At 49.0% G+C, this 27,715-nt stretch overlaps 13 protein-coding genes across 13 annotated transcripts in view; 6 read left to right on the forward strand and 7 right to left on the reverse strand.

The window, feature by feature from the left end:
- The window catches only part of UREG_06779 (uncharacterized protein), a gene marked incomplete at both ends in the record, with an annotated part of 2,930 nt that extends 2,456 nt beyond the window's left edge, over positions 1-474 (forward strand). Inside the window, one exon of the mRNA XM_002583766.1 lies at positions 179-474. Coding sequence (XP_002583812.1) covers positions 179-474 — 296 coding nt within the window. The remainder of the gene's footprint in view (positions 1-178) is intronic.
- A 302-nt stretch (positions 475-776) lies between these two features.
- On the forward strand, positions 777-1,597 carry UREG_06780 (uncharacterized protein; the record flags this gene model as incomplete). Its single annotated transcript, XM_002583767.1, has 2 exons — positions 777-814; positions 1,054-1,597. The coding sequence occupies 2 exons, from the start codon at positions 777-779 to the stop codon at positions 1,595-1,597; spliced, it is 582 nt and encodes a 193-aa protein (XP_002583813.1).
- Positions 1,598-1,984: 387 nt separating this feature from the next.
- UREG_06781 (uncharacterized protein) lies at positions 1,985-2,686 on the reverse strand (the record flags this gene model as incomplete). Its single annotated transcript, XM_002583768.1, is given in 4 exon segments — positions 1,985-2,041; positions 2,091-2,405; positions 2,508-2,583; positions 2,601-2,686. The coding sequence occupies 4 exon segments, from the start codon at positions 2,684-2,686 to the stop codon at positions 1,985-1,987; spliced, it is 534 nt and encodes a 177-aa protein (XP_002583814.1).
- A 582-nt stretch (positions 2,687-3,268) lies between these two features.
- On the reverse strand, positions 3,269-3,791 carry UREG_06782 (uncharacterized protein; the record flags this gene model as incomplete). The annotated part of the gene is made up of 2 exons (XM_002583769.1): positions 3,269-3,505; positions 3,561-3,791. The coding sequence occupies 2 exons, from the start codon at positions 3,789-3,791 to the stop codon at positions 3,269-3,271; spliced, it is 468 nt and encodes a 155-aa protein (XP_002583815.1).
- A 984-nt stretch (positions 3,792-4,775) lies between these two features.
- UREG_06783 (uncharacterized protein) lies at positions 4,776-5,426 on the reverse strand (the record flags this gene model as incomplete). Its single annotated transcript, XM_002583770.1, has 2 exons — positions 4,776-5,039; positions 5,364-5,426. The coding sequence occupies 2 exons, from the start codon at positions 5,424-5,426 to the stop codon at positions 4,776-4,778; spliced, it is 327 nt and encodes a 108-aa protein (XP_002583816.1).
- A 343-nt stretch (positions 5,427-5,769) lies between these two features.
- Positions 5,770-8,586, forward strand: UREG_06784 (uncharacterized protein; the record flags this gene model as incomplete). Its single annotated transcript, XM_002583771.1, has 1 exon — positions 5,770-8,586. One exon carries the CDS (start codon positions 5,770-5,772, stop codon positions 8,584-8,586), a length of 2,817 nt encoding a protein of 938 aa, XP_002583817.1.
- A 1,359-nt stretch (positions 8,587-9,945) lies between these two features.
- Positions 9,946-10,474, reverse strand: UREG_06785 (uncharacterized protein; the record flags this gene model as incomplete). Its single annotated transcript, XM_002583772.1, has 2 exons — positions 9,946-10,227; positions 10,352-10,474. 2 exons carry the CDS (start codon positions 10,472-10,474, stop codon positions 9,946-9,948), a joined length of 405 nt encoding a protein of 134 aa, XP_002583818.1.
- A 1,004-nt stretch (positions 10,475-11,478) lies between these two features.
- On the forward strand, positions 11,479-13,219 carry UREG_06786 (uncharacterized protein; the record flags this gene model as incomplete). The annotated part of the gene is made up of 2 exons (XM_002583773.1): positions 11,479-11,803; positions 11,868-13,219. 2 exons carry the CDS (start codon positions 11,479-11,481, stop codon positions 13,217-13,219), a joined length of 1,677 nt encoding a protein of 558 aa, XP_002583819.1.
- A 775-nt stretch (positions 13,220-13,994) lies between these two features.
- On the reverse strand, positions 13,995-17,084 carry UREG_06787 (uncharacterized protein; the record flags this gene model as incomplete). Its single annotated transcript, XM_002583774.1, has 4 exons — positions 13,995-16,074; positions 16,131-16,480; positions 16,539-16,650; positions 16,732-17,084. 4 exons carry the CDS (start codon positions 17,082-17,084, stop codon positions 13,995-13,997), a joined length of 2,895 nt encoding a protein of 964 aa, XP_002583820.1.
- An 846-nt stretch (positions 17,085-17,930) lies between these two features.
- UREG_06788 (uncharacterized protein) lies at positions 17,931-18,822 on the reverse strand (the record flags this gene model as incomplete). The annotated part of the gene is made up of 2 exons (XM_002583775.1): positions 17,931-18,324; positions 18,389-18,822. The coding sequence occupies 2 exons, from the start codon at positions 18,820-18,822 to the stop codon at positions 17,931-17,933; spliced, it is 828 nt and encodes a 275-aa protein (XP_002583821.1).
- A 633-nt stretch (positions 18,823-19,455) lies between these two features.
- On the forward strand, positions 19,456-23,833 carry UREG_06789 (uncharacterized protein; the record flags this gene model as incomplete). Its single annotated transcript, XM_002583776.1, has 5 exons — positions 19,456-21,294; positions 21,888-21,988; positions 22,055-22,173; positions 22,236-22,270; positions 22,337-23,833. 5 exons carry the CDS (start codon positions 19,456-19,458, stop codon positions 23,831-23,833), a joined length of 3,591 nt encoding a protein of 1,196 aa, XP_002583822.1.
- Positions 23,834-24,275: 442 nt separating this feature from the next.
- On the reverse strand, positions 24,276-26,288 carry UREG_06790 (uncharacterized protein; the record flags this gene model as incomplete). The annotated part of the gene is made up of 10 exons (XM_002583777.1): positions 24,276-24,442; positions 24,489-24,811; positions 24,872-24,948; positions 25,009-25,080; positions 25,136-25,300; positions 25,369-25,421; positions 25,498-25,519; positions 25,713-25,871; positions 25,930-26,006; positions 26,075-26,288. 10 exons carry the CDS (start codon positions 26,286-26,288, stop codon positions 24,276-24,278), a joined length of 1,329 nt encoding a protein of 442 aa, XP_002583823.1.
- A 457-nt stretch (positions 26,289-26,745) lies between these two features.
- UREG_06791 (acetolactate synthase small subunit) lies at positions 26,746-27,714 on the forward strand (the record flags this gene model as incomplete). The annotated part of the gene is made up of 2 exons (XM_002583778.1): positions 26,746-27,626; positions 27,684-27,714. The coding sequence occupies 2 exons, from the start codon at positions 26,746-26,748 to the stop codon at positions 27,712-27,714; spliced, it is 912 nt and encodes a 303-aa protein (XP_002583824.1).
- Between the last annotated feature and the right edge of the window lies 1 nt (position 27,715).

The following is a 27,715-nucleotide window of genomic DNA, read 5'->3' on the forward strand; positions in this document are numbered from 1 at the left end:
TTCCCATGGATTCCTTTTAGGTACCACAGCAAATGGAAACCGCGGTAATTGAAGTCCGTCTTCATGCCCCAGTGTACCGGTCACGGTTTCCATATGCCGGGTTGCCATTGGGCGTGTCGAAATGGTAAACTGGTACATCCATTTTGCGTTGAAACCACTATACCTGCCCATTCACCAGCACGGCACCCAACAATAAATACGCCCATTAGATACGAAGCTCTGAATCTCGAAGAAGAATCAGCCTCAGAAAATGCTACGCGAATTATCTTTGGCTGGCTCCGAATAGATGGATATCCCCCACGGGAGCGAGGAATAAGTAACCACGAGTGGATGAATGTTGATGAATCCGATAACGAATCACCACCCCCTAATGAGTCACCGAGGAGCCATGCAGCCACAACATCAAAAGCCGTGGAAGATTGGATACAACAGAGCATTCTGGTACCTGACTCAGTGGACTCTTCACAAATTTGATCCTTCCTGCATTCTGTCCGTGCTCGCTTTTTCTAGTAGTAAAGCTTGCCTTCTTTCAGGGTTGGAATGCGTATGATAGATGCTAAGCAGTGTCTTGCTCATATCAATGGCCGCTTCCCTGGTTTTTTGAAATCTTGCAGTCAGCGACCTGCCAATAGGAACACAGAATCAGAAGATCCTCGTGTCATCACTCCGGGCACTTCCTTATCCTCTACGGAGGGATCGGTAAATAAAACTGGGCGATGAGCCAGACTGTCAGGAAAACACTTTACAACTTCGTTTAATCCATAGACTACAGAGCAATGGCGAAAGATCGGGGACTGTCAGTTCCCTATGTTAAGTGAGCACTGTTTTCTCCACGACGTTCAAGCGCTAACTATATATTAACTTTTTACTCAGGTTTCTAGAATCCGGAACAACTGACATCTGCTGTGAGAACTCCGAGAAGAGATTCAAGATTCACGAAAGTCTTTTATGCGCGAGAGGCGGGAGAATATATGCAGCTTTTAAACATAATTGCAAGGAAAAGGTGGAGAGACGATATGTAGTTAAAGATACGAGCGTCTGAACACTACTCAGATTCATTGAATGGGCATACAAAGGCGAATATTCCGACTGTATCAATCTCCATAAGGAAAAGTACGATGCGACGGCGATAACGGCAACGACAGGAGATGATACTGATGATAACCATCAACTGCTTTGCCATTTACGACTATACGTATTCGCTCATGTCTACGGAATCCCCGGCCTTTCGTCATTGTGCTCAGATAAGCTTATTCGAGAGCTTAAATCGATCCAACGGCCAGACAACATGGATGCGCAGTTAGCCGTAATCCAGATGCTCGATTTAGCCTTCACGAAACTTCCTGTTAATGATGGTTTAACGCAGTGGTTTGGCATGTACACCGCATGGTGTCTTGAGGAGCTTCGTGTGCAGCCTCAGTTTCATGACATTGTTTCCAATCTGGCATCACCTATGGTTCGACACGTCCAGCAGTCATCCAAAGAGCCTTGGGACTCGCAAGGCTTTCCACGCGGGCTTCCTCGATATGAGCCTGCCGCGACTTCTCCCTACGATGACAGGTGTTACGGCGACGAGGACAAAGCGAGCGATACATAAAAGTCGCGAGGAAACTCTCCCCGGGTTCCCGAGTGGAGGGAGTGCCAGGCAGCACGAACATGGGGTTTTCCGTTCCTCACTTCCTATCCCAACCGGTCCCCTGCGCGGATGTCATTTGACCCGTAGCGGAAATTCGTAGCTTTGTGATTTACAGTTACCAAAAGCAGTAGCGGTAGTCTAATGGTTATGGAGGATCTTTATGGTGAATCAACTGTTATACTAAGGTTTTTCAGATTCAAGGAAATCCGCCTTGGACCCCGGTCACAACGCCTCCGGTCCTGCCACACATCCGACATCGACACTGTGTAGGCTGCATTGGTTTATCTTTCCCGCAGGTGCTGCAGGAGCCTTGCAAAGGGGACTCTATATATAGGTTGAGGACATCCCTTACGAATTCGGGGGTCTCGGTAAAAACCCTCTCACACAATTTGCGGGACCAAGGTGCTAGCATATATTCCGCAATATGTTTTCGGCCGAACTGGCTGGCTATCACCTTAAGTGGTTTGACAACCGTCGCAGTTAAATTGTACACGTCCGGGACAGACTCCAAATACTCCACACCATCAACGGGTTGATTCAGCCTTCTTGCATACTTTGCAGCAGACAGATCGCAGAGGCCTCCGACGTCATACTTGTCTCCCAATGCAAACATTCTAGCATTTACCTGGAGTATTGACGGGCTCTCATTCAGATGGTCATCAATCTCTTTAACCACATCTTCATAGTCGGTGGTATAGAGGTAGTCGATCAACTTCTCAACAAGCAACAACGAATCTTCTTTCATCACGAATTCGCCCGAGAACGATTCCTGTGGTGCCAAGTTAGTAAATTTTTATGCAAGATAGTCGGAGCCTCATGCCTCGAATGGCCGCGCAAACGCAGCCTGCAACACCTTTGACTGAGTACACACCACAAGCCTGTGGACGGCTAATCGTTTCCCTTCACAAATCAAGGTAAGGTCGGTGAAATTTCCTCGCACTCGGCTCCTAACCAGCATCAATACTTGTGGAAGTGTACAGCGATGGGACGGTCTGACTCTGAGAGCTGCTGGAGAAGCCTGCGGGCGCGGCCGGGCGCCTCGCTGTCCATTTTCAAATCTGATCCCTGTGGTTAACCTTAAATCTTCGTAAGAAGATGATGCCGTTCGATATCGGGGTGTTGATGGATGAAGACTGGGCCGTTCCCTAAGTTGCCTTTTAGACTCTGGCTATTTGCTTGATGGTGGGATTGGGCGGGAGCGTTAGCGTCATGGAGTCAGTACCCAAGACGGGTACAGTCGAACCCCTAAAAGGGTAGCATGAAATTCCTAAATAGCGCGCAGCTACCCTTGGCTGCCTTTCCTACGGTTCTGGTGTTCTTCCTCGTTGCCCAAAATGTGGTAGAGCGGTTAATCGGAAGGAATGGCATGAAATGAAATTACTTTGCTTGCTGGAGAGAAGGAAATTCAACATCTTTATACCGAATCAGTCAAAGATGAGATGACAAAGATGAAGACTCGACCGTGGTGCAAATGTAGCCAATGCGATATTACATCCTGTTATGGAGCTTTGCTGATATAAATACAAACAATTTCATTTGCAAGAATTATTTATTGAGGGAACTTCCTAAAAATATCCCCAATTTTGTCCATGGGCGCTGTCATCAGACCAACGACCGTCTCAATGGGGTGGCTTATCCGGTGCCATGGGGATTGCGAGCGGGGAAATGAAGGAACATCTTTGTTCGCCTAAATGATTTCTCAGGCTTATCGCTATCTTCCGGCGATAGAGCCTTCTCCAGCGAGGGTAGGTCCTCGTTTTCCTCTTCCTTCATATGCTTGCTTAGGTTCCCCATGAGAGATTGGATCGTGGGGATGAAGTTTGCGTCGGTGGGTTTCATGCCCTGAAACTCCGCCAGTTGCTCTTTGACCTGTGAATGGGTTAGGAAAGATCTTTGCACCGTATTTACAATTGCGGAGTCATACCACTTGGTGTTCCTGTCTGTCTCTGTCCGCCATCCGTTTGCCTTCTTGGCCCAAATGTTCCTCAAAGGCGAGATAAACCAGCAACTCCTCGCCGATGGAGTGACGTGCCAACTCCCAAGTGAACTGATTCTGATACCGGATTTTGGTATCATCATCGGTTGCATTGACGATCTGGTTGTAATAGTCTTCCAATTCCCGGTGGTCCTTTATAATAGAGTCTGAGAGGCCCATGGCGGCGGCCGATGCGGAAAATTGACGAGATGGCAGTGTGCTTGGATAAATACTGGGGCGTAATATCGAGCTCACGGCTCTGTTCGCTGCGCTGATTCTGGGTAGTCTGAGCATGGAAAGATATTTCAGGTTGTTTGAATATTTTGTCGAGTCGTGGCGGGTTCACCAGTCAGATGCGAAGCGATATATATGAAGACTTCGTTTGAATAGCCCATGATGATGTATCCATCTTCTCGGCTCGCGACTCGTGCCTTCGTCCAATAACGAGGCCTTGATTTGCGATCAAAATCCAAGTTTATCAAGAGATGCTGTCATGCTGGGCGCAGGATAACTCTCTGGAACACCTGGGCCATTGAAAATCTGGGGGGTGGCAGTTCTGATATCCTGATCTCTCAGGGGTTGAGCTTGGTAACTACAAAGGCCCAGGCGTGTCAGTTGGATGGATGACGTTGCAATTGGCTTTGTGGCCTTAACTAAACTCAAAGCCAAGCTTTGGCGGGCTTGCAGTTTGCGGGCCCCAAAAGCTCCCTGACAACAATCAATCTGCACAGGTGGAAAGACAGCATGTCATTATTAGCATGGGCGGGACTGGTTCCCTTCTATTGCCATTGTCAACCTCAACCAAGCCACAATTACTAACAAGGTGTTCTGATCGCTCGTTTGATCAAGCTCAGGACCGCTCCGGAGCGTCTAGCCATTCGTTGCCGACATGGAATGCTCTCGCAAAGATCTGCTGACAAATGTAAAAGACGGCCAGTTGCATAACTACTTCATGTGGAAGTTGGCGGCGAGGCATGCCCCCAGTCACCCCGGGTACGAATCTGAATCATTTAGTGTGTAAACTGTCAATCGTCCCTCTGCCTCTATATCTGTTTTGTACTGTCATCTACAATGTATCCTTGGGACAGTATGTACGATCTATAGCATATAATGGCGATCTGCTTGGAGTCGAGGGACAGCCAGCTACGTGAGATCAAGCACCACCTAAAGATCATAACTAGTGGTTATCCCTTCAGTCGCCCTGCCCGAAAGCTCCCGACTCTTCGCGACGACGGTGATCTCGGTGTCCTCGGTGTCCCTAGGCGTTGTAAGCAACAGTGACGTCATGAGCATCGTATCCTGGGGATTCCCGCGCGTGACGTCACGACCGTGCTGATTTCGCACTCGCACTAAATTGGTCATCTCGATCGCGCTGGACGTCGCCAGCGATTGCAATGACGGCGTGGGATTCACATTGCGAGCCTTCTGCTACAGCGCTGCAGTTACTCTCAAGTGCACTGCCAGTACAAGCAAAAGACCGTATAGGTACACGCATTCCCGCGTTCAAGCCAAGATTTGTCGCTCAGAATTTCTTCTGCTGGGGACTGCTCAAGCTTTTACGCCACTTTTTAGCACGCTTGTGCCTGTTAGCGTGGCCGGGATCGAGAAGGAAAAGAAATCTCCACCCTTGCGATGATCTAACCCCCCGGCTCGCCCAGTGCTTTGCCATATAAAACTACTTCGGTGCCCTCGGAGCCGTCTCTTTTGCGAGAGAATTTCCCTTTTCACCATAGACATCGTACCAAAACATACTGGATCGTGGCGCAGGTTTAGCGTACCAACTATAGAGTTGTCTGTTTCTCGGATCTTTCCCATTATCTCTCGCCCCTCAGGAACGATTCCACTGAGAAGAGCCAAAGTACGGTGAATTCGCCCCATTCCCCAACATTTTGTGTTGATGATTCGTACGCCCCGGACCTCACTTGTGCCGACTGAGCTGACTTTCCGACTTGTCGGCGCTGAGTTATAGAACTTTCCGTTGTATTCTTCGCAGATTCATACCTCGAGGCGAAGCTCTCGTTTTCCAGAAGCCGAATTCAACTAAACGATAAGGTGGCCTTCAGTTTACGCCCGTACTGAGCATATATATTGTAGGCCCCAAGGCCTACTCAAACACAGTCAGCACCATCGCTGCAAGGTCAACTATCACAAAGACACCATGTCGATCAAACACGCACTTTCAAAGATAAAAAATGTCAGTCTATCAGACACGGAATTGGTACCGCCTCGCAAGAGTATATCACAGTTTGTGCATGGCCGTGAATTCGTGTACTCGAGTGACGACACAAGCGACGACAGCGAGAACATGAGCAGGAAAGAACTCAGGCGTGAAGCACGGCGGAAAGCCAAGTCGCAATCGCGGTCTCGATTAAGCGAAGATTCTAGCGTTGATCTTGTGAAGAAGAAGGAAAGAGATGAACAGGCCGCAAAGGAGGAAACCGAGGAAATGAGAGCCCGATACGGGGACCTGCCCCTCATGCAGTCAAGGAGCCGCACCCGACAGAACCTCACCAAGTTTGAGTCAATCAGGTCCGATATGGACGGGCAAGAGATCACATTCCGTGCGCGGCTTCATGTTGTTCGTCGCATGGGCCAAAAATTGGTATTTCTTGTTTTCCGCCAGCAGGTGATCACTTTGCAAGGGGTCCTTACGGAGGCTAAAGGAGAGATATCCACGCTTATGGTGCAGTGGGCTGAGCATATCCGTGTGGGCTCGATACTGAGAGTGAAGGGTATACTTCGCAAACCGGAGGTTCCTGTAATTGGAACTACTATTCACGACATTGAACTCCATATTCGGGAACTTCACGTCATCGTCCGGAGAGAAGAGCCAGTTCCATTCAGCGTCTACGAAGCCGAGTTGCCCGCGGCAGACGAGGAGAAGATCGAAGGCAGGCGAACTAGAGTGCCAGATAGGACGAGGTTGACGAACCGCATTCTTGATCTTCGAACAGATACTTCTCAGTCCATTTTCCGCATTCAATCCGCCATCTCCTCGTACTTTCGTTCAACGCTCGACGCAAATGGTTTCATTGAGATACACACCCCGAAGCTACAGGGCTCGGCCACCGAATCGGGAGCCAGCGTGTTCAATGTAAACTATTTCAGCCGACCGGCCTTCTTAGCCCAAAGTCCACAGCTCGCGAAACAAATGGCGATCGCGTCAGACTTTGAGCGAGTATACGAGATAGGAGCTGTCTTTCGCGCAGAGAATTCCAATACTCACAGACACTTGACGGAGTACACTGGCTTGGACATGGAAATGGTCATCGAAGAGCATTACCATGAATCTTTGGACGTCCTTGATCAAGTGATCAAGGCAATATTTACCGCGATTTATGACAGACACAGACGAGAAGTGCAAATCATCAAGCACCAATTTCCCTCTGAAGATCTGTTGTGGCTGGACCAGACTCCAATTATCACCTTCTCAGAGGGTATCAAGATGCTGAACGAATCTGGCTGGCGAACTGAAGATGGGAAGGAGTTTTCAGATCAGGAGGACATTGGAACCCGCGATGAGATTCGATTAGGGGAGTTGATCAAAGAAAAGTATCACACCGACTATTATATCATGGACAAATTCCCCGCTGCCGCACGACCCTTTTACGCGATGCCCGATCCTGATGATAGCCGGTTCACCAATTCGTATGATATTTTCGTACGAGGTCAAGAAATCGTCTCTGGCGGTCAACGTATTCATGACCCTGTCATGTTAGAGGAGCGCATGAAAAAGATGGGGATAGATCCCGCCTCTATGGAGGAGTATATGGAGGGATTCAGATGGGGTGCTCCGCCTCATGCTGGTGCTGGTATTGGTCTGGAAAGAATGCTTATGCTGATTCTCAAGCTGGGCAATATACGCCTTGCCTCGTTGTTCCACCGTGATCCCAAGAGCTTCCCCGCGCAGGATCAGCCTGTGTTGCTGAGACACCCAGATGCATCAACACTTGATCCCCCATGGGAGGACGATTCCAAGTCGGAGAAAGTCAAAGAGACATCTGACCGCAAGCTTCAAGATCTAGCAGATCTCATCGCAAATTATGGTGATGCCACGTCGACATCTTGGTTCGACGACCGCTTCCAAGTCTGGCGAGATGCTGCCACCGGCGCAGCGGTCTCTTATGTCCCCGCCCACGGCTACGCCATTATCGCCGGCAACCCGCTTTGTGACAGCAGTCAATACCCCAGAATTGTCACGCAATTCCTCCGTTGGCTCAAGAAGGAAACCAAACTCAAGCCTATCTGGATTCTCTGCTCTGTGGAAGTAGAAAATATCCTGGGCGAAAGGCTGGGCTGGCGGAGTCTGTCTTGCGTCGCCGAAGAACGCGTCGACCCCGCACGCAATCAAGCAGCCTCTGACGGTGAAATAGCCCGGAAGATCCGCCAGGCTGAAAACAACGGCGTTAAGGTCACCACCCTCAGATTTGGCCAGACTGTCCCTGAAAACGTCCAGCGGAAAATCGACGCCCGTATCCAAGACTGGCTTTCCAACCGCAAGGGAACACAGATCCATCTATCCCAAATCACCCCTTGGCGCGACCAGCGGCACAGACAATACTTTTATGCTACCGACCGCGATGGAAAGATCTGTTCCTTCGTCGCGCTTACACAACTCTCCCCCAGGAATGGGATGCAGGTCAAATATAGCTTGGACTTTCCGGGCTCACCATCCGGCTCCATCGAATACATCGTCACCCACGCCATTCAAACAGCGGCGAAATCGGGGGTTAAATCACTTACTTTTGGCGGCGGGGCTACGGCACACTTGACTCCGGGCCATAATCTCAGCAGTGCAAAAGCAAAAGTGCTGTCGACAACATATGATGCGATTGTCAAACAGTTCAAACTAAACCGGAAAACGGAATTTAGGGCCAAATTGGGAGCCCATGAGGAACCGGTTTACATTGCATATCCGAAGCGTGGACTGGGAACAAGGGGTATCAGGGCGATTTTAAGTTTCTTCGAGGATTGATTCAGTCCATCTCTCTCCCTCTTTTTGAGCCTCTTCTCTCTTCAAATGTTGTCTCAAATTGTTAATTTTTGGGCGTGATCGTCAATATTTCCTTGTTTTCCAATTCCCATATTAGATATCCCCAATTGTAATATTTTTCAACAGTATTGACGGTTTGGTTGGTTCCCATGCCGGATAGGAGAAGTAGTTAAGCGTTATCATCAGCCGGCGTGTAAAATACAAAGATAGCTGAATCTCTGTTCTCTCATCTTCTTTCTAGCTCCTAGCTTATTGCAAAACCGATAACTGTAAAAAGCTTAGGGGGATGCCATAAGTAACATTTCTAAGAAGCCATTCTTTACTCTTGTCTTCTCATTTCTTTGGCATTCCACGTACTGCGAGATTGCGTACTTGGGGATGCTGTAAGGGGTTTGTCGAAAGTCAATGAAGTCCTGGTATCACCAACAGGACTGCTTGCCTGCCATCTCGCCAATAAATTGAATGTCTCAACGGCATTGGGGCCCGACAAATCGTAGAAACGGCTTTTCTGGATACAAAGCTGATTGCCATCAAAGTGCGCTATTAACAAACGAGCCATTGGGCCAAACAGGGACAGAGCCTGTAGCTGTATGAAGGACTAACATAAGTTCATATGCATAGAGATTTTGCGTGGATAACAATTAGATCAAAACTCACCGGGAATGTTTCAAATGCATTGTATTTTGCCTGGTTCGTTCTCCATCCCATAATGCCTGCAATGGAACGGATTTCGTTGCGTCTCAATGACTCTTCTGGTCGGTACCTTGGCGGATATGAAATTTGCAATGCGGATGCTTGGTATGGTCCGAGACTTCAGACTGCTCTCCAACACCCCAGGTATACTGCCCCGTATCTAATCGCTCGTACTCTTGGACAATACCAGGAGCATCTCCACGGTACAGATAGGTGAGCCTACGAACATATGCCAGATTGATCAACATCTAATAACCAAGAAAAGTAGTTGAAATATCGTTCCTTACGCGCGTGAAGACCACTGAATAGTAATATCTTCTCCAATTTGCCAACGCCCCACAGATTATAAAACGCCCGCAGTTTCCTGCCTGCTCATCGAGCGGGTAGTCTGGTGACAAATGAAGGGGGATAGTTCCGGAGCACCATGGAATTGTCGGAAGCTCATTTTCAGGATATGGCTTGAAGAAACGAGGATTCTGCGTCGATGGGTCTTCGAGGTCCAAAGGTAGGACCTTGATATTGTGTTTGGCGAGCTCGTCGTCGGTGAAAGCGGTGGGCTCGTATGGCGTAACTGCTCCGATTATGCTTCCCAGCTTTGAAAGTGCATGTTTCCTTCTTTCGATGACCAACACCATACATACATAGCTTTTATACGTGAGCCCTTTTAATCGACCTTGCCAAGACGGCGTTGGAGCGGCGTGTGATGGCGCAAAAGCGGCGAGGCAGACGCCATTCCCGAAGCGGCAACGGCGGCGTTTCTACACACCGCATCTCATTCTCTTCATTGAGCTTTGACATCTTCATACGACGATCATCCAACAGTGTCTCTGGGAATGCATGCTGTCCCATTGCTAATGTGGCTGATTCGTTGTTCAGCTCCGCAGCAATCATCGACTTTGGTCGTGGCACTTGTTCTGACCTTCCCTCACCCTGGTTGTCAGTTGAACGGTCGCTCGAAATATCTGCGATGGCTGAGTTTGGGTTTCCATCCTCTGACCTACATTCAGTCGAGGTCGCTTTTCAGTATACATTTTAACTAGCTCTGCTGCCTCACTGTGGCGAACCAGGTGATCCAAGTCGAATGGGTCTCCTGCGCCGCAACGTGCTTCCTGCGACTGTCCCCGTTAGGCCCATATTGAGATGCTATGGCTTTGTACTTCTTATTCTCTCGGAGCATTGTTCTATCTGGTCTTTTACTTGATTGGTTGGCCTTGCCCTGAAATCCGCGTTTGATTTGCATCCTGCATAACGAATTCTCCGAGATTCTGTTGCTGGTCTCTCAGCCGCCGTTTTCGGGACCGGCGTTCACCTGTATCTCGAAATCAAAATTATGGCACCTTTCCTTCAAGATTCGAGGTAGGCGGTGAACTCGCTGCTAGTTTTGAGAATTGTCGGGCGATGCGGTTTTCTAGTTGTGCGACATGTGTTGTCCGTTTCTGCAATCGTCCAAATTTAGAGTAACTAATATGCGCCGCGAGAATTCTACGATTCGTGGACAAACGATTTTGAATCATGCGATTTGCAGATCGCTCACCAAAGAACTCCATGCCTACATACATAAGCATGGGGGGCTCTCTTGCTGGCTTTTTATGCATGATTTCTTTCTAGAATTTCTCTTTGATTGAGTCAGTTCGAGACATTTCTCAATCGCGATATCGTTTTTCCTACTCCTTGTTTTCTTCTCCCAAGTGCTGTTCCTCCCACAACACAGCATTTATTGCCGAAAACAGCATCCAATAGCACTTCAATCTTGACGACAGTAACTAGAGTTACGAGAATCAGGATAATAACAAAATCGGGCATCGAATCCTCGCTCACTTCAATAACCGGAACTCAGCTCTTTCGCTCCATAGCAGCATTGAAAAAAAGAGCTCGGATCTTGGAGGCCAGACTCCAGGCTATTGCAGTCTTATTGATACCCTTTTCGGGGAAACAAACCCTTTCCCTCTATGCCACTACAATAAAATTCACTGGGTTTTACATTCTATCAATCGGCCCGCCGCGCGGAAAATGCCCACATGCATACTGCCTTATGGCCCGACGTCCTGTGGCGTTCCCACGTTGCTATAAATTTGTTCTAGCTCCTTCCCCAACAGAGGCTCGTATCAAAGTTGATTCCTTGAATTTTTGAAGCGTATCGTGACCGATTGTCGCTAGGCTCCTCGTCTTGAGAAGTTCAAAATGCCCCTGAACTCGTTTCTTCCCGCGATTCTTGCCGTGGCCGGGCTTATCGAAGCAGCTCCACCTCCAAAATTTCCAGGAATCAGTTGGAGGACGACCTTCGTCCCAATTCCTCTAAATGAGGATGGCTCTCCCGTACCTGGTTGGAAAAGAGCAGTGCCACTAAATGATACTTCAAAATATGTGGTCAAGTCGCTTCCGAATGCCCCGGCTATTCCTCCCAGCTGGGCAGGCCGCATAGGTGTGCCTGGGGTGGCTGAAGGCAACGAACAATTTTTTTGGCTATTCGAGACCGAAAATAAGAAATATGACGATCGCTTGATTAGTGAGTCTGCCCTGCAAATTTACAGCAGCTCTTGGACGATTACTGACTCTCCTTACTCTTGTAGTTTGGCTGAACGGCGGTCCTGGCTGTTCGTCCATGATTGGAGCTTTTGCTGAAAACGGGCCCCTCACTTTTGTCGGAGATACAAGTCAACTCGAGCGCAATCCGTATTCCTGGACTAAGTTAGGCCATGTTCTTTACATCGACCAACCCGTTGGCACCGGTTTCTCTACAGCTACCTACCCCACTCCGGCTATAGATATCCTAAAGATTACTGAGCTCTTTTACAGCTGGTTGAAACAATTTTATACCGTGTTTCCTCATTTGCGCCATAAGCGAACCCATCTGATTGGGGAATCATATGGTGGCATTTACGTTCCATATTTTGCTGAGAAGATTCTCAAGCACAACAAAGAATTTCCGGTCAACCTGACTTCCATCGCTATCGGAAACGGAGCAATAGGAAATAACATTGCGATGTCGGATGTTACGGCCGGTGCATACATCAAAGAGAAAGCCAAACAGCTCGGTGTTGCCCCGGATATTGTGGATGCGTTCGCCAAAGCAGACCACATTTGTGGTCTTGATTCAGTGCGAGAAAAAGCAGCGCACTATCCACCAAAAGGCCACTTCGGCATTCCAACCAGTTTGAATAATGCAACCGGCTTTACCGGCGACACAAGCTGCAGCGTTAAACCCAACAATCCGAAAGCGATCCTTTCCTCAATCCTTGACTCCAAGTGCTACGGGCGATGCGCCACTTACGCTACTGCACGCGATCACATCGAAACCATCAGAGAAAAACGCTGCTACAGCATGTATAACATCAACTATGACTGCAAAACCCCGAATCCGCTGAGCTCGTTGACTAAATATCTGAATCGTGCCGATGTCCAATCCGCGCTCAACATCCGCCCATCTAACCCGGGAATCACCACTCCGCATCGCTTCGAGACGTGCAATCAAACCATCCTGGACTCCCTCTTTTCTCCATCTATCCAACCCGTCCCACCCACCCAGTCGATCCTCCCTTCGATCCTCACAACGCACAGGATCCCCGTCCATATCTTCCAGGGCGAACTCGACATGGTCATCAACCACGTCGCCGTCGAATTGGTTCTGCAGAATATGACCTGGAACGGAAAGCAGGGTTTCAAAGCCCGGCCGACTCTCCCTTTCGGCACTAATGTGAATCTCGACAGGAAGGGAGATATCAAGGGGGGGTGGAACGGCTCCGAAGCGGGTGTGTGGACGTGGGAACGGGGATTAACATATCATCGCTTCAAGGAGGCGGGTCATGCGGTGCCTAGGGACCAGTCTAAGGAAATGTGGCATTACTTGAAGAACATCATACTTACAGGTTTTTATTGGGATGGAACCCCAGATAGTCGAGGCCAAGGCACCGACTCTGGCTAATTTTTATTTCCTACCTTCGTGTAATATTTAGAATGGTGGACTGGCGAATTTTGCGGAAGTGGGCGTCTATCCCATATTGTTTGGTAGTTATAATCTTTTTCTCAAATTATTTTTTCGTTTTTGTAAGGCTCTATCTTTGAGGTAGATCCTGATACATTCAGTAAGGTCAGGGGAAATGCGGAGTAGCAGCATCCAAATAAACATATACCTATTTCTATACAGAGTACACCATGTATGGCCATATCAGGGGCCACCAAAAAGCTAATACCAGCGATAAACAATAAACAAAAAGGAAAACAGAGAACTGGAATGCCCTGGCGCTCTTGACTCATGTTTACCCCATCACATGCTGTAAAGGAAATCAGTAAAAAATTGCTCTCAAATCAACGCTTCAAATTTTGGAGAGATAATTCATAAATAGAGAGATTGCAAAATTATCACCTTGGTCACCAAACACCACTCATATCCCATCATTAAAAATGAGATTAGCCCTATAATTTAAACTCCTAAGCCCACTATTGTGCCAAATGACACCTGCAAAATTAAACAATATGGTGAATCAAAGTGAAGTGCTTTAAGTCATGTAAAATCATCACTAGAATAGGTAGGAACAGTTGAAAACTGAGATAGCAGGCGGGCATACACCTACAATGGACGTTGATCTTTGGGTCAAAAGGAAACTCCGACAAATATGGCGAGGCAGTAGCCATGTGACTAGGAATGTGTGCTTTGGACGTCAAGCTGGTGTGTAGCCATCGAGATAGGTCGAAAACCGTCATCGACGGATGAATAACGGTGCCGGACCGGACATGGAAAGCAATGAATCCGCCCTTTCGTAAAGGTTGCCCGCGAAAAAACGGTCACTACATGCGCTGACTGGAGCCGAAGGGACGGTAGCTTGCGCTGCAGGACCCAAGGCAGCACTTAACGGTGTCGCTGGCATTGCAATGGACTGTGGGGATGACCCGGTTGTCAGGGAAAGCGATCCGGTAGTTCCAGAACCCGTCGTTGAATTAGAATAAGATTGCACATGATGAGGTTGGATCGATGGTGGAAAAATTGTCGACGGATTCGAAGTATTCAGTTCAGCGAGATATGACCAAGGGGAGGTATCAATCAGCCTTCCTGCCTCCCTGCTTGCCTTTTGAACAGGTCGAAGAATGGCGACTATATCGGGAGGAAGCAAACGAAGATTCTTGGCCTCTCGCATGTCGATGACCAATTCAACGAATGACTGCAAGAAAGTTTTGCATAACTGCCAAAATTCACGTTGGTTTCTCATCCCGCCACCCGGCTCCTTCAATTTCATGGTCGATAGCCTGATTTGAAGTGCCTCAGCGACATCAATACATGTACGGCAACGAGAAATTAGTTTACTCAGCAAAGAATGTATTGGTTGCGGGGCCCGCGTCGCCTCTGCTAGCTCAAGGCACTGGGAGAATTGATGAGAGGCGACGGGAACGGCTTGCAACACCGCTCGGTAGGCGGCTGTGAGCTGAACAAATATCTTCTCAAAGATCCTTTCCTCCTCGTACTCATCTAGGCCGGTCATCGGGTTGATACGGCTGACAGTGGAGGCCGAAAGGGTGCCAAAGGATTCACCAGACCGAGGCGTGTTCGCGAGGGATGATGGTCCCGACGAAGTTAGGAGGGTGTTGGACCTGCTACTGGATCGACTTCGTGTACCTATGCTCAGGGATGAAAGCCATGGCTGGTTTGGAGGGCCCGGGAAGCCGTTCGTGACATGGGAAGTTGGTTGGTTGGACTGAATAATGGGGTTCTGCTGGTGAATTGTGGTCTCACTCCGAAGTCGTCTCATCGGTGGGGGACGCTCTCTGGTTGGAGGAGTGATTGCGTATTCACTGGTATTGATGGGAGGTACCTTCCTGGCCGTTTCCAGGATGTCCTGTTTCACTGCGCTTGGTTGTTTCTTTCGTTTTTGATCAACCCCAAGGTTAACGTGCACATTGCGAAGTTCAGCAACGCTCCCATAAATCATGAGCAGTAAGGAGCGCACGTATTTCGGGTCAACAAGTGATATTATTTTTGAAATATTGTGACGGAATTGCGTGGCAACGTGGATGTACGCGTTGATGCATGTATCGCATTCATGTCTGACAGCATCGGACAGCCGCTTCACCGTATCGGGATCTCTCAAATTTGCCCCTTCGGCAATCTCCAACGCTTCATTGAGTTGTTCAATGTGGGTAGATGCATTATAGAAAACAATTTCTAGACTGGTTCTTCGAAACTCCTCGGCCCTGATAACGTTGATTAACGACGATATATGAGGGTGAACCAGATAGAGAGAATAAAGCAAGGTCCTAGCGGCTTCGATGATGGGTATCTTCAACTTCTTCTCAATTTTGTACTCGGGTAAACTTGACATGCGTCGAACAAATCCGTCTCGCAATCGCCTGCGCTCCTTGGGGCTACCTGGGCTGGAGGAGTTGCTGCCATTTGAATTTGCACTGGGTTGGTTTCGTAACAGTGAGCCATGGCTTAAACCACGCAAGTGGCTGTTTCGATAAGGACGGATTTCATCAAGTGTGCCGAGGTCGTTCATTCGACTAACCATACCCAGGCGTTTGTTATGGAGGGAACTCGGGCCTTGGATGACACCCTCACTATTACTTCGGTTCCGTTCACTGGCGGAAGGAAACCTGAATCGACTAACTCCATTGTGTCCGAAACCACTTTGGCCTGATGCAATTCGGTGATGGGAGCGGATAGGAATTGGAGGGGGCCGCGAGTATGATGGGGATTTCGAATCTTGGGATGCATCCGTGCCATTAGTCCTAGGAATAACTGGAAAACGATTACCCCGTTTTGGGGGTTTCGGCGTTTCCATTGCACTGTCGCTATGAAACAATTAGTAATAGCTAGTTAGATCGTTAAATTTAAGGCATACCTTATGTCGGTTAGGTTGTCAACATCAAGTAAAGTAAGCTGCCTGCTTTTCAGATACCTCTTGAGTTCGGCGGTTAATGCGCTTCCCTTTTCATTATCTGTCATCTCAGTGACCGTGATATCGGCTTCTTTCATATCCAAAATCCGTTTCAGTGGATATTTTAGGGAATTGCCGGACACCTTCAACACTTGGAGTTTATTCATATCAGATAGTTCGCTTGGGAGGTCTTCTAGGAGGTTCTGCATGACTGAAAGAACTCGCAGAGACGTGAGATTCCGTATCTCTTCGGGTATTTTTGTAATCTTATTCCGGCTCAGGTCGAGGATTTCGAGAAACGAAAGGTTAAATACCTGCTTCATATTAGGCCCATGCGCTCTAATAAACGGGGTACATTCTGGAAACACCTACGCCTTTGGGAAATTCCGTAAAGTTGTTCGCTCTAATGTTGAGATACCGAAGATGGATACATTCTTGGAAGCGACAAGGGATACGGTCGATATAGTTATTTGACAACGACAACCTGTCGAATACAGGTGATCAGCTCAGGAACACAAAATAGCTCCTTGGAGCTATGATTCTGCCCAGAATTAAATGGACTGACCTTGCAACCTCGTCCTTGATGATATCCACGACCTCATCGGGGACATAACCGATATTTTTGTGCCCAAGATCAATCGTCAATTTGGGGCGCACTACATCTCCTACTGCTTCACTGTCGCCCAAGGATCGTTTCGTCTCTTGAAGACCATTCTCAACAGCACATTTGGCAAGGTGCAAGGTCTCCTCCCAAGTGAGCAATTTAGAGGGGTGCGGTCGGTTAATTCGCGCGGGCGCGGTGTCGTCGCGAGCGGGAGGGCCATTGTTTGACACAGATCCCCCACCATCCTTCACTTCTTCAAAATTGTCGCTTCGAGCCGGTCGAGAGGCCCGTGCCGTGTCGTCGGTACGGCTCATGGCGCTGAGCGGGCTATGAAAAGGCACCGGTTGCCAGCGAATGACGTTTCACAAGAATAGGCTTATCCAGCCTGATGAAATCTGCTCCTTTAATGGTTTTTGGTCGTGGTGAAGTGCCTCGAAGGTCGGCGTATAATGGTGGAAGGCGACATGCTATTGACAGGGAAATTTATTCCTTTTTTGAGTTTCGACGAAAGCACTGCAGACGGGAGCGAATTCTTTTGACAAGTCGATTCGAGGTGTAGTTAACCCATACCCAGGGCCGTAACCAGTCAGGGCGATGTGATGACTCTGCGTTCTCGCCTGATTTCCAAGCAAACTGGACATCCAATGGGTGAAGGCCAGTGTAGCGTGTTACCCAAGCTGAGACAGTCAAGGGTAAGACAGCTCAAGAACCCAATAAAACATGCATAGTAAGCCGCCTGCCATCACTCGAAAAGCTCCTCCAGACCCGTGGCGCTGCTTAGCCGGCGGTTCGATGAAACCTGAAGCGTGGCCTGATGATTCCCACAGTGCGATGTCGTTCGTTCTGCTCGTCGTCTTCTCGCGCTGCTTCACGGCTGTGGCGCCCGGACTTGAAACACCAACGGGGTAGTCACGTGGAGCTGAGCTAATCCCGGGCTTGGCATCAATTTGGCTCTGAAGAGGAGAAGGCGATGGGCAGGAATCGCCTGGGACGAGGATGCAAGGCAGTAAAGATGCTTGAATGGCCCGTATTCACCCCGTGGATAGATACAAATGCCGCTCCCCTCCCCCCAATAAAATGTTGGATATATTGTACATACAAACTTGGTTTCTCTCAAGCGTTTCTAATCAAAATCACGACCTTTCGCCCCCTGATCTAGCTTATCGCCTTAGACCCGCTGTCACAGGTTGTGCCATCTCAGCTGCAGGTGCGTCCAATTCAGGCTCAGCTCCCTCCAGGAGACCGGCGTCCGAGTCGTCCTTGAGCTCAAGGCTCGCACCGGAGTAAGCAGCGGCACGTTGCGATAGCTGCTCTGCTTCTTTTTGTGCCCAGACTCGCCAGCGATCGTACTCTTTATTTTCTAACTCCATCGAGACCTGCGTCACGTCCTTGCCGAAGTATGCGCCGGTGGCTCTCGCTTCTTCCTGCGCCACCCTTCGCTCAACATCCTCTTGTAATCGAAGCTGATAAAACTCTCGGCGGGCTATATCGTAGGCTTGACCTTTAGTGATATCCGGCACGGTATTCAGAAGATATAATTGGCGTTGTACAACACTAGAGAACAAATGGTCAGCCCTCGCTTTTCAATAGATCATCGTTGCCGCTCGAAAGAGTATACCTTTCACCGTCGAGACGCTTTCCGGGTTGCTGCATTTTGGACCAGTCGTATCTGGCATGATCATTTCCAGTGCTCTCAAGCACCACCCTTGGTCGAGCAAGCTCCCACGGATGGTCTCGGAAGAACTCTTTTCGTAGCTGATCCTCCTCATAGCGTATTTCAACTGGTAGGAACATTCGGCTGGCCTTTTTCTTCTTGTGGCGGGGAGTTTCCCGCGTTTCAATGACTGTTTGAGGTGTTGATTTTCCCGGCAACGTCTTGACTCGTTGCTGGATAACGGGGTGTTGTTGCGGAAGATTGCGCACGAGCGCCGTCGCAGGGGGGATGTCGGACAGTACGTCGACCCAGCATGGTGTCTGTGATATTTTACCGCATGCCTTTTGTGCAAGAACATTCTGTCTCACGCGGAGAGCGTTCAGGTTGATTCTCCCCATAGCGCTGAGACGGGAGCCGCCAGAGCTGCGGGAGCCGCAAAGGATCGTATAGTGAACGTCAACGAGTTCTCCAGTTCCAGAGATAATTCCCACCGAGCTTCCGTGTTGATAGCAAGCCAATTGAGAGACCGATAACAGTGTCAGTTGCGCAGAGAGAGGTCCGTCAAAAAAGTCGATTTGTCGCTGGGGCAGTTTGCGGTGCGTGGTCCAGCCAATCAAATCAACGGAATGGCACCATCTCCAAAATTATATTTCGCGACATCAGATCTTGAACAGTGGCCGCGGGCGTTTGGGCCTCAAGCTACTTGCTCTATATTATTTGAACCGCTCCGCTTTGCAAAAACGGATCGGTTGTGGATCTTCTCTTCCCGCCTTGTGACCACCAGTTCTGGTTGACGCGAGTTTCCGTCTCGATGGCACGATGTGATCCGTCTCATGTCTCTCATCGGTCACTTGGAAAGGTATGCTTCAGCGCAAATACCTTTTAAAGCTTCCTGCCATATTTCCTCCGGTCCCAAGCCAATGGCGCATATCCTAGCTCACTCGTTGCAATCTTCCGGTACAAAATTGTCACGCAAATGGCCGCGACCCGGTATAATTCCCCTTGCCGATATCTTCATCCATTCCCTTGTCATGGCAGGGTATTGCAAAAAGCATTCGCCCTGTGCGAGGCGTCTTTTCTCGAACTCGTCCGATTCATTTCCTACCGACAGCCCTCCCCCACAGTTGCCAATCGATTCGACAAATGTACAACAAACTTCGCAACCTCCTTCTCCACCAACAATCTCAGAGCCACCCGGAATCCTTGGTTTGCGGAGAAGTGAAGCATTGATATATCATGCCCTGAGATCAGAACTGCCGCCGGAAGTTCCCATAAACCCAAGAGCGTACTTGGCTGCGAGACGAAACCAACACCCGAATTACAGAGACTTGTTCACGTTCTTCCACAATGTTTTTGGTTACGTCGAGGGAACAAAGGGTTTAATGGTTATTCTGTCGAACCCGAACGCAGATATGCAAATCTTTGGCGGGGGTGGTCTACGGGATTCTATCGAAGATAACTTAGAAGCTCCGGGTGTCAGACGGCTTATCAGTTTGCTGCAAGACGATTCTATTCCCACCAAGGTTGTTTTTCGAGCATACAGATGTCTTCCGTCACCTAGAGTCTCCTACCTCTCCTTCTGGAACCGGAAAAAGCTGCTTCACCGTTTCGCAAACGCTCGCCGAAGACATCCTAACGACTCGTTGCGTTATCTTTCCGTCATCGAGGACATGTGCAGTGCTGGTCTCCCACTTAAGATGTCTCTTTGGACAGCTGCAGTTACGCTCGCCGCAAAAAGCTCCGACAAGGTGTCGAGAAAATCCTTCCAGTCTGCCCTGGGTTTATGGCGGCGAATGGAATACGAAGGGAAAGCGGAAAGTAACAGTGTTGCATTCAATATCCTTTTCGACCTGGCTATAAAAGCAGGGCAATTCAACGTCGCAGAAAAAATTGTTTTAGAAATGCACAATCGCGGCGTCGATTTCTCGCGTTTCGGAAAGGTGGCGCGGATTTTCTACTGGGGACTACGAGGGGATGCCAACGGAGTCCGGCAAGCCTATCATGACTTTGTCAACGCGGGACAGATTGTCGACACGACGGTTTTGAATTGTGTAATGTCTGCCTTAATCCGCACAGGACACATAGGGCTTGCTGAGAAGATGTATGACAATATGAAAAATGCTCACCTCAAACTCATCGAAAGTCCGGACGACTCTCACGCAGCACTGCCACCACTACCATCAGACAATTACCTTGCTTATCGGCAGGCAAATAAGTACCGGAGCCGGATTTATAGCATGGCATCTTACCTTCATGATAAGCTGCCGAAACACCATCGTGCGATACAAGCAGCTGTGCCATTAATACCTGACTCGAAGACGTTCCATATATTTTTATCATACCACGCATTTGTTTCTGGAGACCTAGAAAAATTTCTCACATTCTTACAAGATTTGGAAAATACATTCAAACTGCCCCCGCAAGGGATGGTATATCTATTTTTGTTTGAAGGATTTGCAAGACACGGTGCCACAAAGGATTCTCACTGGAATTACCGACGACTGACGTGTGCATGGGAGGCATTCTTGCGTGACCTGAAGGTTTCAGAAGAGGAGGACTTTCCGCGGGTTCGAGAAAGAATTTCCAAACTCGAGTGGAAAGCACCGTTAAGCCCAGACCAACTGGAGTCTCTGAATACTTTAGACGAAAGCGATCAAGAAGATTCGACCCATTTAGATTATGATTTGGATGAGGATGACCCTTTAGGTGTCAAAGAGGTCCTCACACTCCGTGCTGAGGATTTCGACATCATAGGAGATGAGGATCCTGAAGAAGGCGAGGACCATTTCAACGCACGCGGAGTCTTCCTTGGCCGGAAACTTGTGATTGCGATCCTCCAGGCACACTTTGCCTGTGGTGGCCCCAAGGCGGTACATATCGTCTGGGAGCAGATCAAGCCGCTTTGGCGTCCGAACGACCAAAGGATGAAGGATATTATTCTTGTAAACAGAGTTTTGAACGCCCTCCTGCCAGCTGGAGTAGCGAAAATGTAACGGCGTTCAAGAGCACAGCTACGTGCCGCCGTTTTATGTCAACGTCATGAGTACACACAACAATACCATGTATTCTTCCGTTAATTCGGAGAATGTATATTAGCGCAGATCAAAATATTAGAATATTTGAATCACTCGACAGTTATTATCAGGAGCTTCGCCAAATAGGCCCTTGCTGTACTGAAGTTAAACACATATATTGTCATATCACTGCTGATTCCGGTAAAAGTAGAGGTTGGGGAATACATTCAACGTGGTCTGAAGTACAGACATCCATTCTGCCTGTTAGCTGCCAACTGGCTGTCTATCCGTTGCGCGTTGCTGCGCTGATGGACAAGCAGATGGTCACATGATATCGCGACTCGGCCGTGGGTTGGAACGCGACGACCAAGAGGAAAACAAAACGTATCCTCGAGTAAAATAATGACATTCTTCTCAAGGAGAACACTTTAAACCATGATATTAGATAGATAGTACCACCGAGCGCTCAATACTATGGCGACGGAATGAAACACCAGCGCGTTGATGTCGACTTTACCCTGCGGCGCGTCTTTGGAAAGAAAGCTTTTCGGTGCGATTCTCCCTTTCGTGAATGTGGCAATGCGGTGTCAAGTCTAATACGCTTTTATCCCTTCAGGCCCCTCCAACGGGAAGTCATCCAAGCGGTGATTGAAGGCCACGATGTCTTCCTCCAGGCCGCCACGTCATTTGGAAAGAGTATATGCTATCAACTACCCGCAGTTATCTCACATGGGAGTACGTGGAATGTTTTCGGCGCAATCTAGAGAAGTGATTTGACAAAGAAATGCTGAAAATAGTCACGATCGTGGTCTCGCCACTTTTGTCACTAATGGTATGTTTCTCATCCTGCTGAGAATTATCTCAAAAAATATGGACACGGATGTTCACCGTCCTATAGGTCGACCAAGTATCTACCCTTGAAGCAAATGGTATACCCGTCGCGACAATCAATTCAACTACTCCTCAATCGAAACGTAAAGCGATTACCGCAGACATACTCTCCGGTCACCCTATTATCCGTCTCCTTTACGTAACCCCAGAATATTGTCAAACAGAAGCATTCAGAAAACATGTCAAACAGGTGCATTCTCAAGGGGAACTCAATCGAATTGCAATCGATGAGGCACATTGTGTCAGTGAATGGGGTCATGATTTTCGGCCTGCGTATAAAGCGTTGTCCTGGTTTCGACGAGAACTACAAAATCCCACCGTCCCAATAACAGCACTAACAGCAACCGCAACTAAACGAGTTCGCGACGATATCATTTCTTTGCTTGGTCTGGACCCGACCACTTTGAGAAAATTCTGCACGTCTTCTGCACGCCCTAATATTCACTATGAAGTCAGATATATTCCAGAACATTCCTACGACTCTGAAGAGCCGGTGATAGATCGAACACATGACCTTCTTTCCTGGTTGAAAGCCATCCATGATCGCCGTATTGCTAGATTCGCAGCGCAAACTCAAGGTCCAAACGACCAGGTCAAACCTCAGCCACCCCCAATGTCTGGAATTATATATGTCCCTGTGAGAGCCATGTCCAGTGACCTCGCGGAAAGGCTCTCCGCCTCTATCAGCCCCAAAATAAAAGCTGTTGCTTACCATGCCGGTCTCCCAGCAAGTGAGCGTGCTAGTATACAAACCGTGTGGACGGCTCCGTTTAAGACTCGCTCAAAAGATGCTGGTAAATCGGAGCATCCGGCTTTTTACATCGTCGTTGCAACCAATGCATTTGGCATGGGAATTGACAATCCACAGGTCCGATTCGTCGTCCACTGGACCCCACCACGTAGCTTCGAAGGATTCGTCCAGGAATCTGGCCGTGCGGGACGAGACGGCCACGCAGCAGTGTCCTTGGTGTACTACAGCCCAGAAGAAAGGGAACGCGTCATCGAACGCATTTTGCGCGATTGCAACGCCGGGATGCTGGACGCTACCATGATTAGCGCAGGGTTGCCCATGGTAGACGACACAGCAGCCGACCACAAACGCGCGTACGACAATCTCAGCGAAGAGATGAAGAACAAGTTCCGAAACCGGCATACCGTGCTAGAGAGTTTTGAAAAAGTAGTCCGATACTGCGAGGATACTGCTCGTTGCAAACATGAGATCATCCGGGAATTCTCTGGGGATCTGGAGCTTGAAACATCCGAGCCATCAGGGCAGCGTTTCCCAGGTGAAGTATCTGGAACAACAGGGCCTGGTTGTGATTACGCTTGTGACTTTTGCAAGGAAGGCCCCAAGGCTTTGGATAGGAAAAAACAAAGTATCGCTTATGGCCTCCATCGTTATCCGGCTCAGATTGGCAATGAGTCGGGTATACACGCACGTACCTACGAAGACGGAAACAGGTTATCATGGCTGCGTGTTTTGGCTAACATGTACGGTATATAAGGCACGTTCAGCGAGGGGATGTTGGATGCTGCGATTCCATCGCTAGGGCTGTGGACTAATTGGGTAGAAGAGAGTTAAAAGGAATACTAGCTACTTCATACAATTCTGACTGTATGTGAACCTCAGTGGGCTCGGTTGTAGCGTCTAGCAATATTCCCTTTGTTAACTTATGAGGCGTACAAGCAGGAGACAAGGACATAAAGCTAAATAATGTACAGTAGCCCCGGTGAACTTGGCTTTGATATTTTGTCTTCCTCGCTTGATTCCATTTTCACTAACTGTTTTAGTATGCCTAATTAAACACCGATCAAAGCTACTATAAAATCACATCTCCAATGGTACATTTCGCTGGGGAAGCTCAGCACATCCGTGCTTCGACAGCCTATAAGCCTGGGGGAGGAGGGACCTAGAAGAACAAATTAGAGACTTTTTTTTTCAGTGACTAGGTCGAACATACAGCGTTGTATCCACCTGAAGGAGGAGGCGGTGGAGGAGTGTTAGATGACGGTGGCGGCGGCGGCGGTGGGGCCTCAGAGGCAGGTGGAGGGGGCGGCGGAGACGCGGAGGTTCCTTGAGCTTGCTGCTGAGCGGCTACCTGCTGTTGATATACTGATAATAGGCAACATAATTCTGGTACCCTCCGTAAGCGGCATACGGATCTGCTCCCTCCCATAATATTGCGAATATTGAGCGCTGTAATCTGCTGTGCTTGCGGCCCCTGGAGCTTGTGCTGTTCCCGGTGCGTTCGCCGCTGGCGGACTCATGGCAGAGGGAGTCTGGGGAGATTGGTTATTATAGCCTCCACCACCTGCGCCATAGCCGACACCATAGTGTTGGCGGTCGCGTTGGCCGTAACCTCCGCCGTAACCACGTTGTGGAGGAGGTTGCTCTTTAAATCGTTCGAATTGCTCCTTGACGTTTGCCAGCAGGTCTTCACAAAGTTCTTTGGCCTTTTGCACCTCAACGGGGTCAGGGCCTCTTTATATAAGTTAGCTCCATCATTTTATATAGGATCTGTTGTGGGGGCCCAATGCATACAAAACATGAAGGTACATGGGCTCGTCGCTTTCCTGATTGGTGCCATGTTCCTTGAATCCTGATCCGCGGCCTTTGATCTGTACCCTGCATCCAGTTTCCTGTTGGATATGTTTGACGTATTGGCCTCCTTGACCTACCACCTGTGCACGGAGGTTAAAACCGGGCAGCGACTCAAGCCCAATCGGGATACGTTCCTCGGGCCATTTACGCTATTAAAGAGGTGAGCTCATAGTCAAGAAGAGGAAATCATAATTATCAACATACACGGCCGAACTCGTCCCGTTCAACTGGTTCGCGCTCTTTACGTTGGAATCTTCGTTGGTCGACAAGATCCGGCAACTCCTGCTTCATGAGCTCCTCGATCTTGGCGATAGCTTTCTCCAGTCCTTCTTTCGATGTGCTCGTTACATGAAGGTACAGCGGCGGGTTCTAGTGATCGAGCCGTGTATTAGCCGTGCCCACTTCCTACCAAAGGCAAGACCTGATTCCAGACTTACCGAAGGAGTTGCCATGCTTTTATCCGGGAGATAGCTTCCCCTAGTAGTGACATCTTGAAATTTCATGAGCAATCTGTTCCCAAACACACAAAAAGGGTTGATAATATAATATGTGGAGGAGTGCCGTACCGGCGCCAGTTTCATCTTTAATCTAAATGTCACGCAATGGAGGTCAGCAGTTGCAAAATAGCGGGTGTCAGAAGCTATGCAAAGTCTGGGTAAGCTTTCAACCGCCAGCCATAACAAACAAAGGAGATGGTATTCCATGAATCAGCGATATGCATGCATCGCCAGCTCCGTGGTAGGGCCTGGGAATATCAGCGGATATGATAAGAGATATTTACCATTCTCTGCGTCGCGCCTTTTGTCAGTGTATAACGGTTCCGAAGGTCATTGACCTCAATGTCTTTGATGTAATCTCCATCCGCGATATAGATCTCACCATTGAGATTTGGGAACTGTTGCGTGGCCGAGGAAGGAGATTTTACGGAAGGGCTTGCGGTCTATTTCGTCTTCGTCAGCGGATCGCAGTGGAAAGCAGTAACTTGAGCCAAAACTTACTGAACGGACGGGCGGAGTGCTAGATTGTTGAACCCCACGGGCTTCTAGCTGCGCCTTGATTTTGGCGGCAGCCATCGCTGTTCCAACACTAAATTAGCGACGAAGATCTAGGGATATCCGGGCCTGGGCATCTTGTAGCACTGACCTGCAGCAGCAGCGGGATCAGACGGCGTGCTGGGCTTTCTCTTGTCATCGTTTGCGGGGCTCTGAGGCTGTCGGCTTATAGGGCTCCTTTCTCGCGCGGATTCAGACTGTCGTGTCGAAGGAGAACGGGAGCGTCGATCAAATCGGGATCTCCGGGATTCAGATTCCGTTTGGTCGAACCGAGATCGCTTGGTGCGTCGCTCGCTGTCAGCCATTTCGTCCAGCCAAAGGAGGAGAGAGCATGCGGTGCTTTTTTGATCATCAACAAGACGATTTCGGGACAAATTTGCGAAATGACCTCAAAGATTAGTCATCGGTGCCGTGACATTATCTGGGTCATGTGACTACGTGGCTCGTGCACAACTCTAAACCATAAACAGCAAGGCGTCAAACCCAAAATGGCGGCCGATCTCGGAACCATGTGACTCACCGCGCAGCTGCCCAGCAGGGATTTCCCCATAAATTCAAAGTCACTGCAAGCTCCCTGCACGCCCTGCTTGCTGGTGGTGACGGCTTGGTATCTTTGAGCTCGCTGGAGCAGCGGGAAGAAAATCCATTTGCGAGCATAGCGACAGTTCCTTCAACGTCTCCGGAGCTTGGAATTGCGTGGAATCAACCTTTCTTGAGGAATCCCCTCCTCAGCGGAGGAGAAATCCAAAGCGCCCCTCAACCATGGCTTCTCGGCTGGATTTCGCCTTGAGGGCAACTCGCACTTCAATTGCACGATTTTCACACGGCGCCCAGGGCAATTCTGTGGCCAGCATTACTTGCCGACTGGCGAAGCCCTATCAACCGAGATGCCAAACCCGTTTGTCATCAAGCTCAACTTCAGCGCTCGCCTACAAAGCCCTGCACCGTCGATCTCCGCTTCCTCTCCCCGTTGCGGAAAATTCGCCCACCTGGTCTGCTCCCGCTGCCGTTTCTTCGATTCTTTATGAGACTCCTGTGCCTTCCACGAAACCTCCAAAGCGGCATGTGTTGAATTGTTTGGTGCAAAACGAGCCCGGTGTGCTCTCTCGGATATCCGGTATTCTCGCTGCGCGTGGTTTCAACATCGACAGCTTGGTCGTATGCAATACGGAGGTGGAAGATTTATCTCGCATGACCATTGTTTTGCGCGGCTTGGATGGCGTTGTTGAACAAGCCCGCCGCCAATTGGACGACCTGGTTCCTGTCTGGGCTGTCCTGGATTACACCGAAGCCGCTTTGGTTCAACGAGAGCTTCTTCTAGCCAAAGTGAGCATCCTGGGTCCCGAGGTTTTTGAAGAGCTTTTGCAACACCATAGTGAAATGACTTCGCCTGAAGGGTCCATTTCCATGTCATCAGAAAATGCCTCAAACCAGGAAGCCTCTGCAGACAAAGGTGCGCAAAAGCGTGAAATGGATAGGGTCAACGGCAATCTCTCCAGGGCTGCAGACTATCATCCCAATCGTTTAGCTGCCAGCGAAGCTTTGAGACATAAACATGAGCATCTTGAAGCAATTACCCACCTGACTCACCAATTCGGAGGGAAAGTTTTGGATATTAGCACAAATAATTGCATTGTCGAACTGTATGTCTCCTCTTCCTATGCAATCTTCTCCCGGCCTAACTAACACTCCATACGTAGCTCCGCTAAGCCATCCCGTATCAATTCTTGAA

The sequence above is a fragment of the Uncinocarpus reesii genome, genomic scaffold (genome assembly GCF_000003515.1).
Source record: "Uncinocarpus reesii 1704 scaffold_4 genomic scaffold, whole genome shotgun sequence".
Classification (NCBI taxonomy): domain Eukaryota; kingdom Fungi; phylum Ascomycota; class Eurotiomycetes; order Onygenales; family Onygenaceae; genus Uncinocarpus; species Uncinocarpus reesii.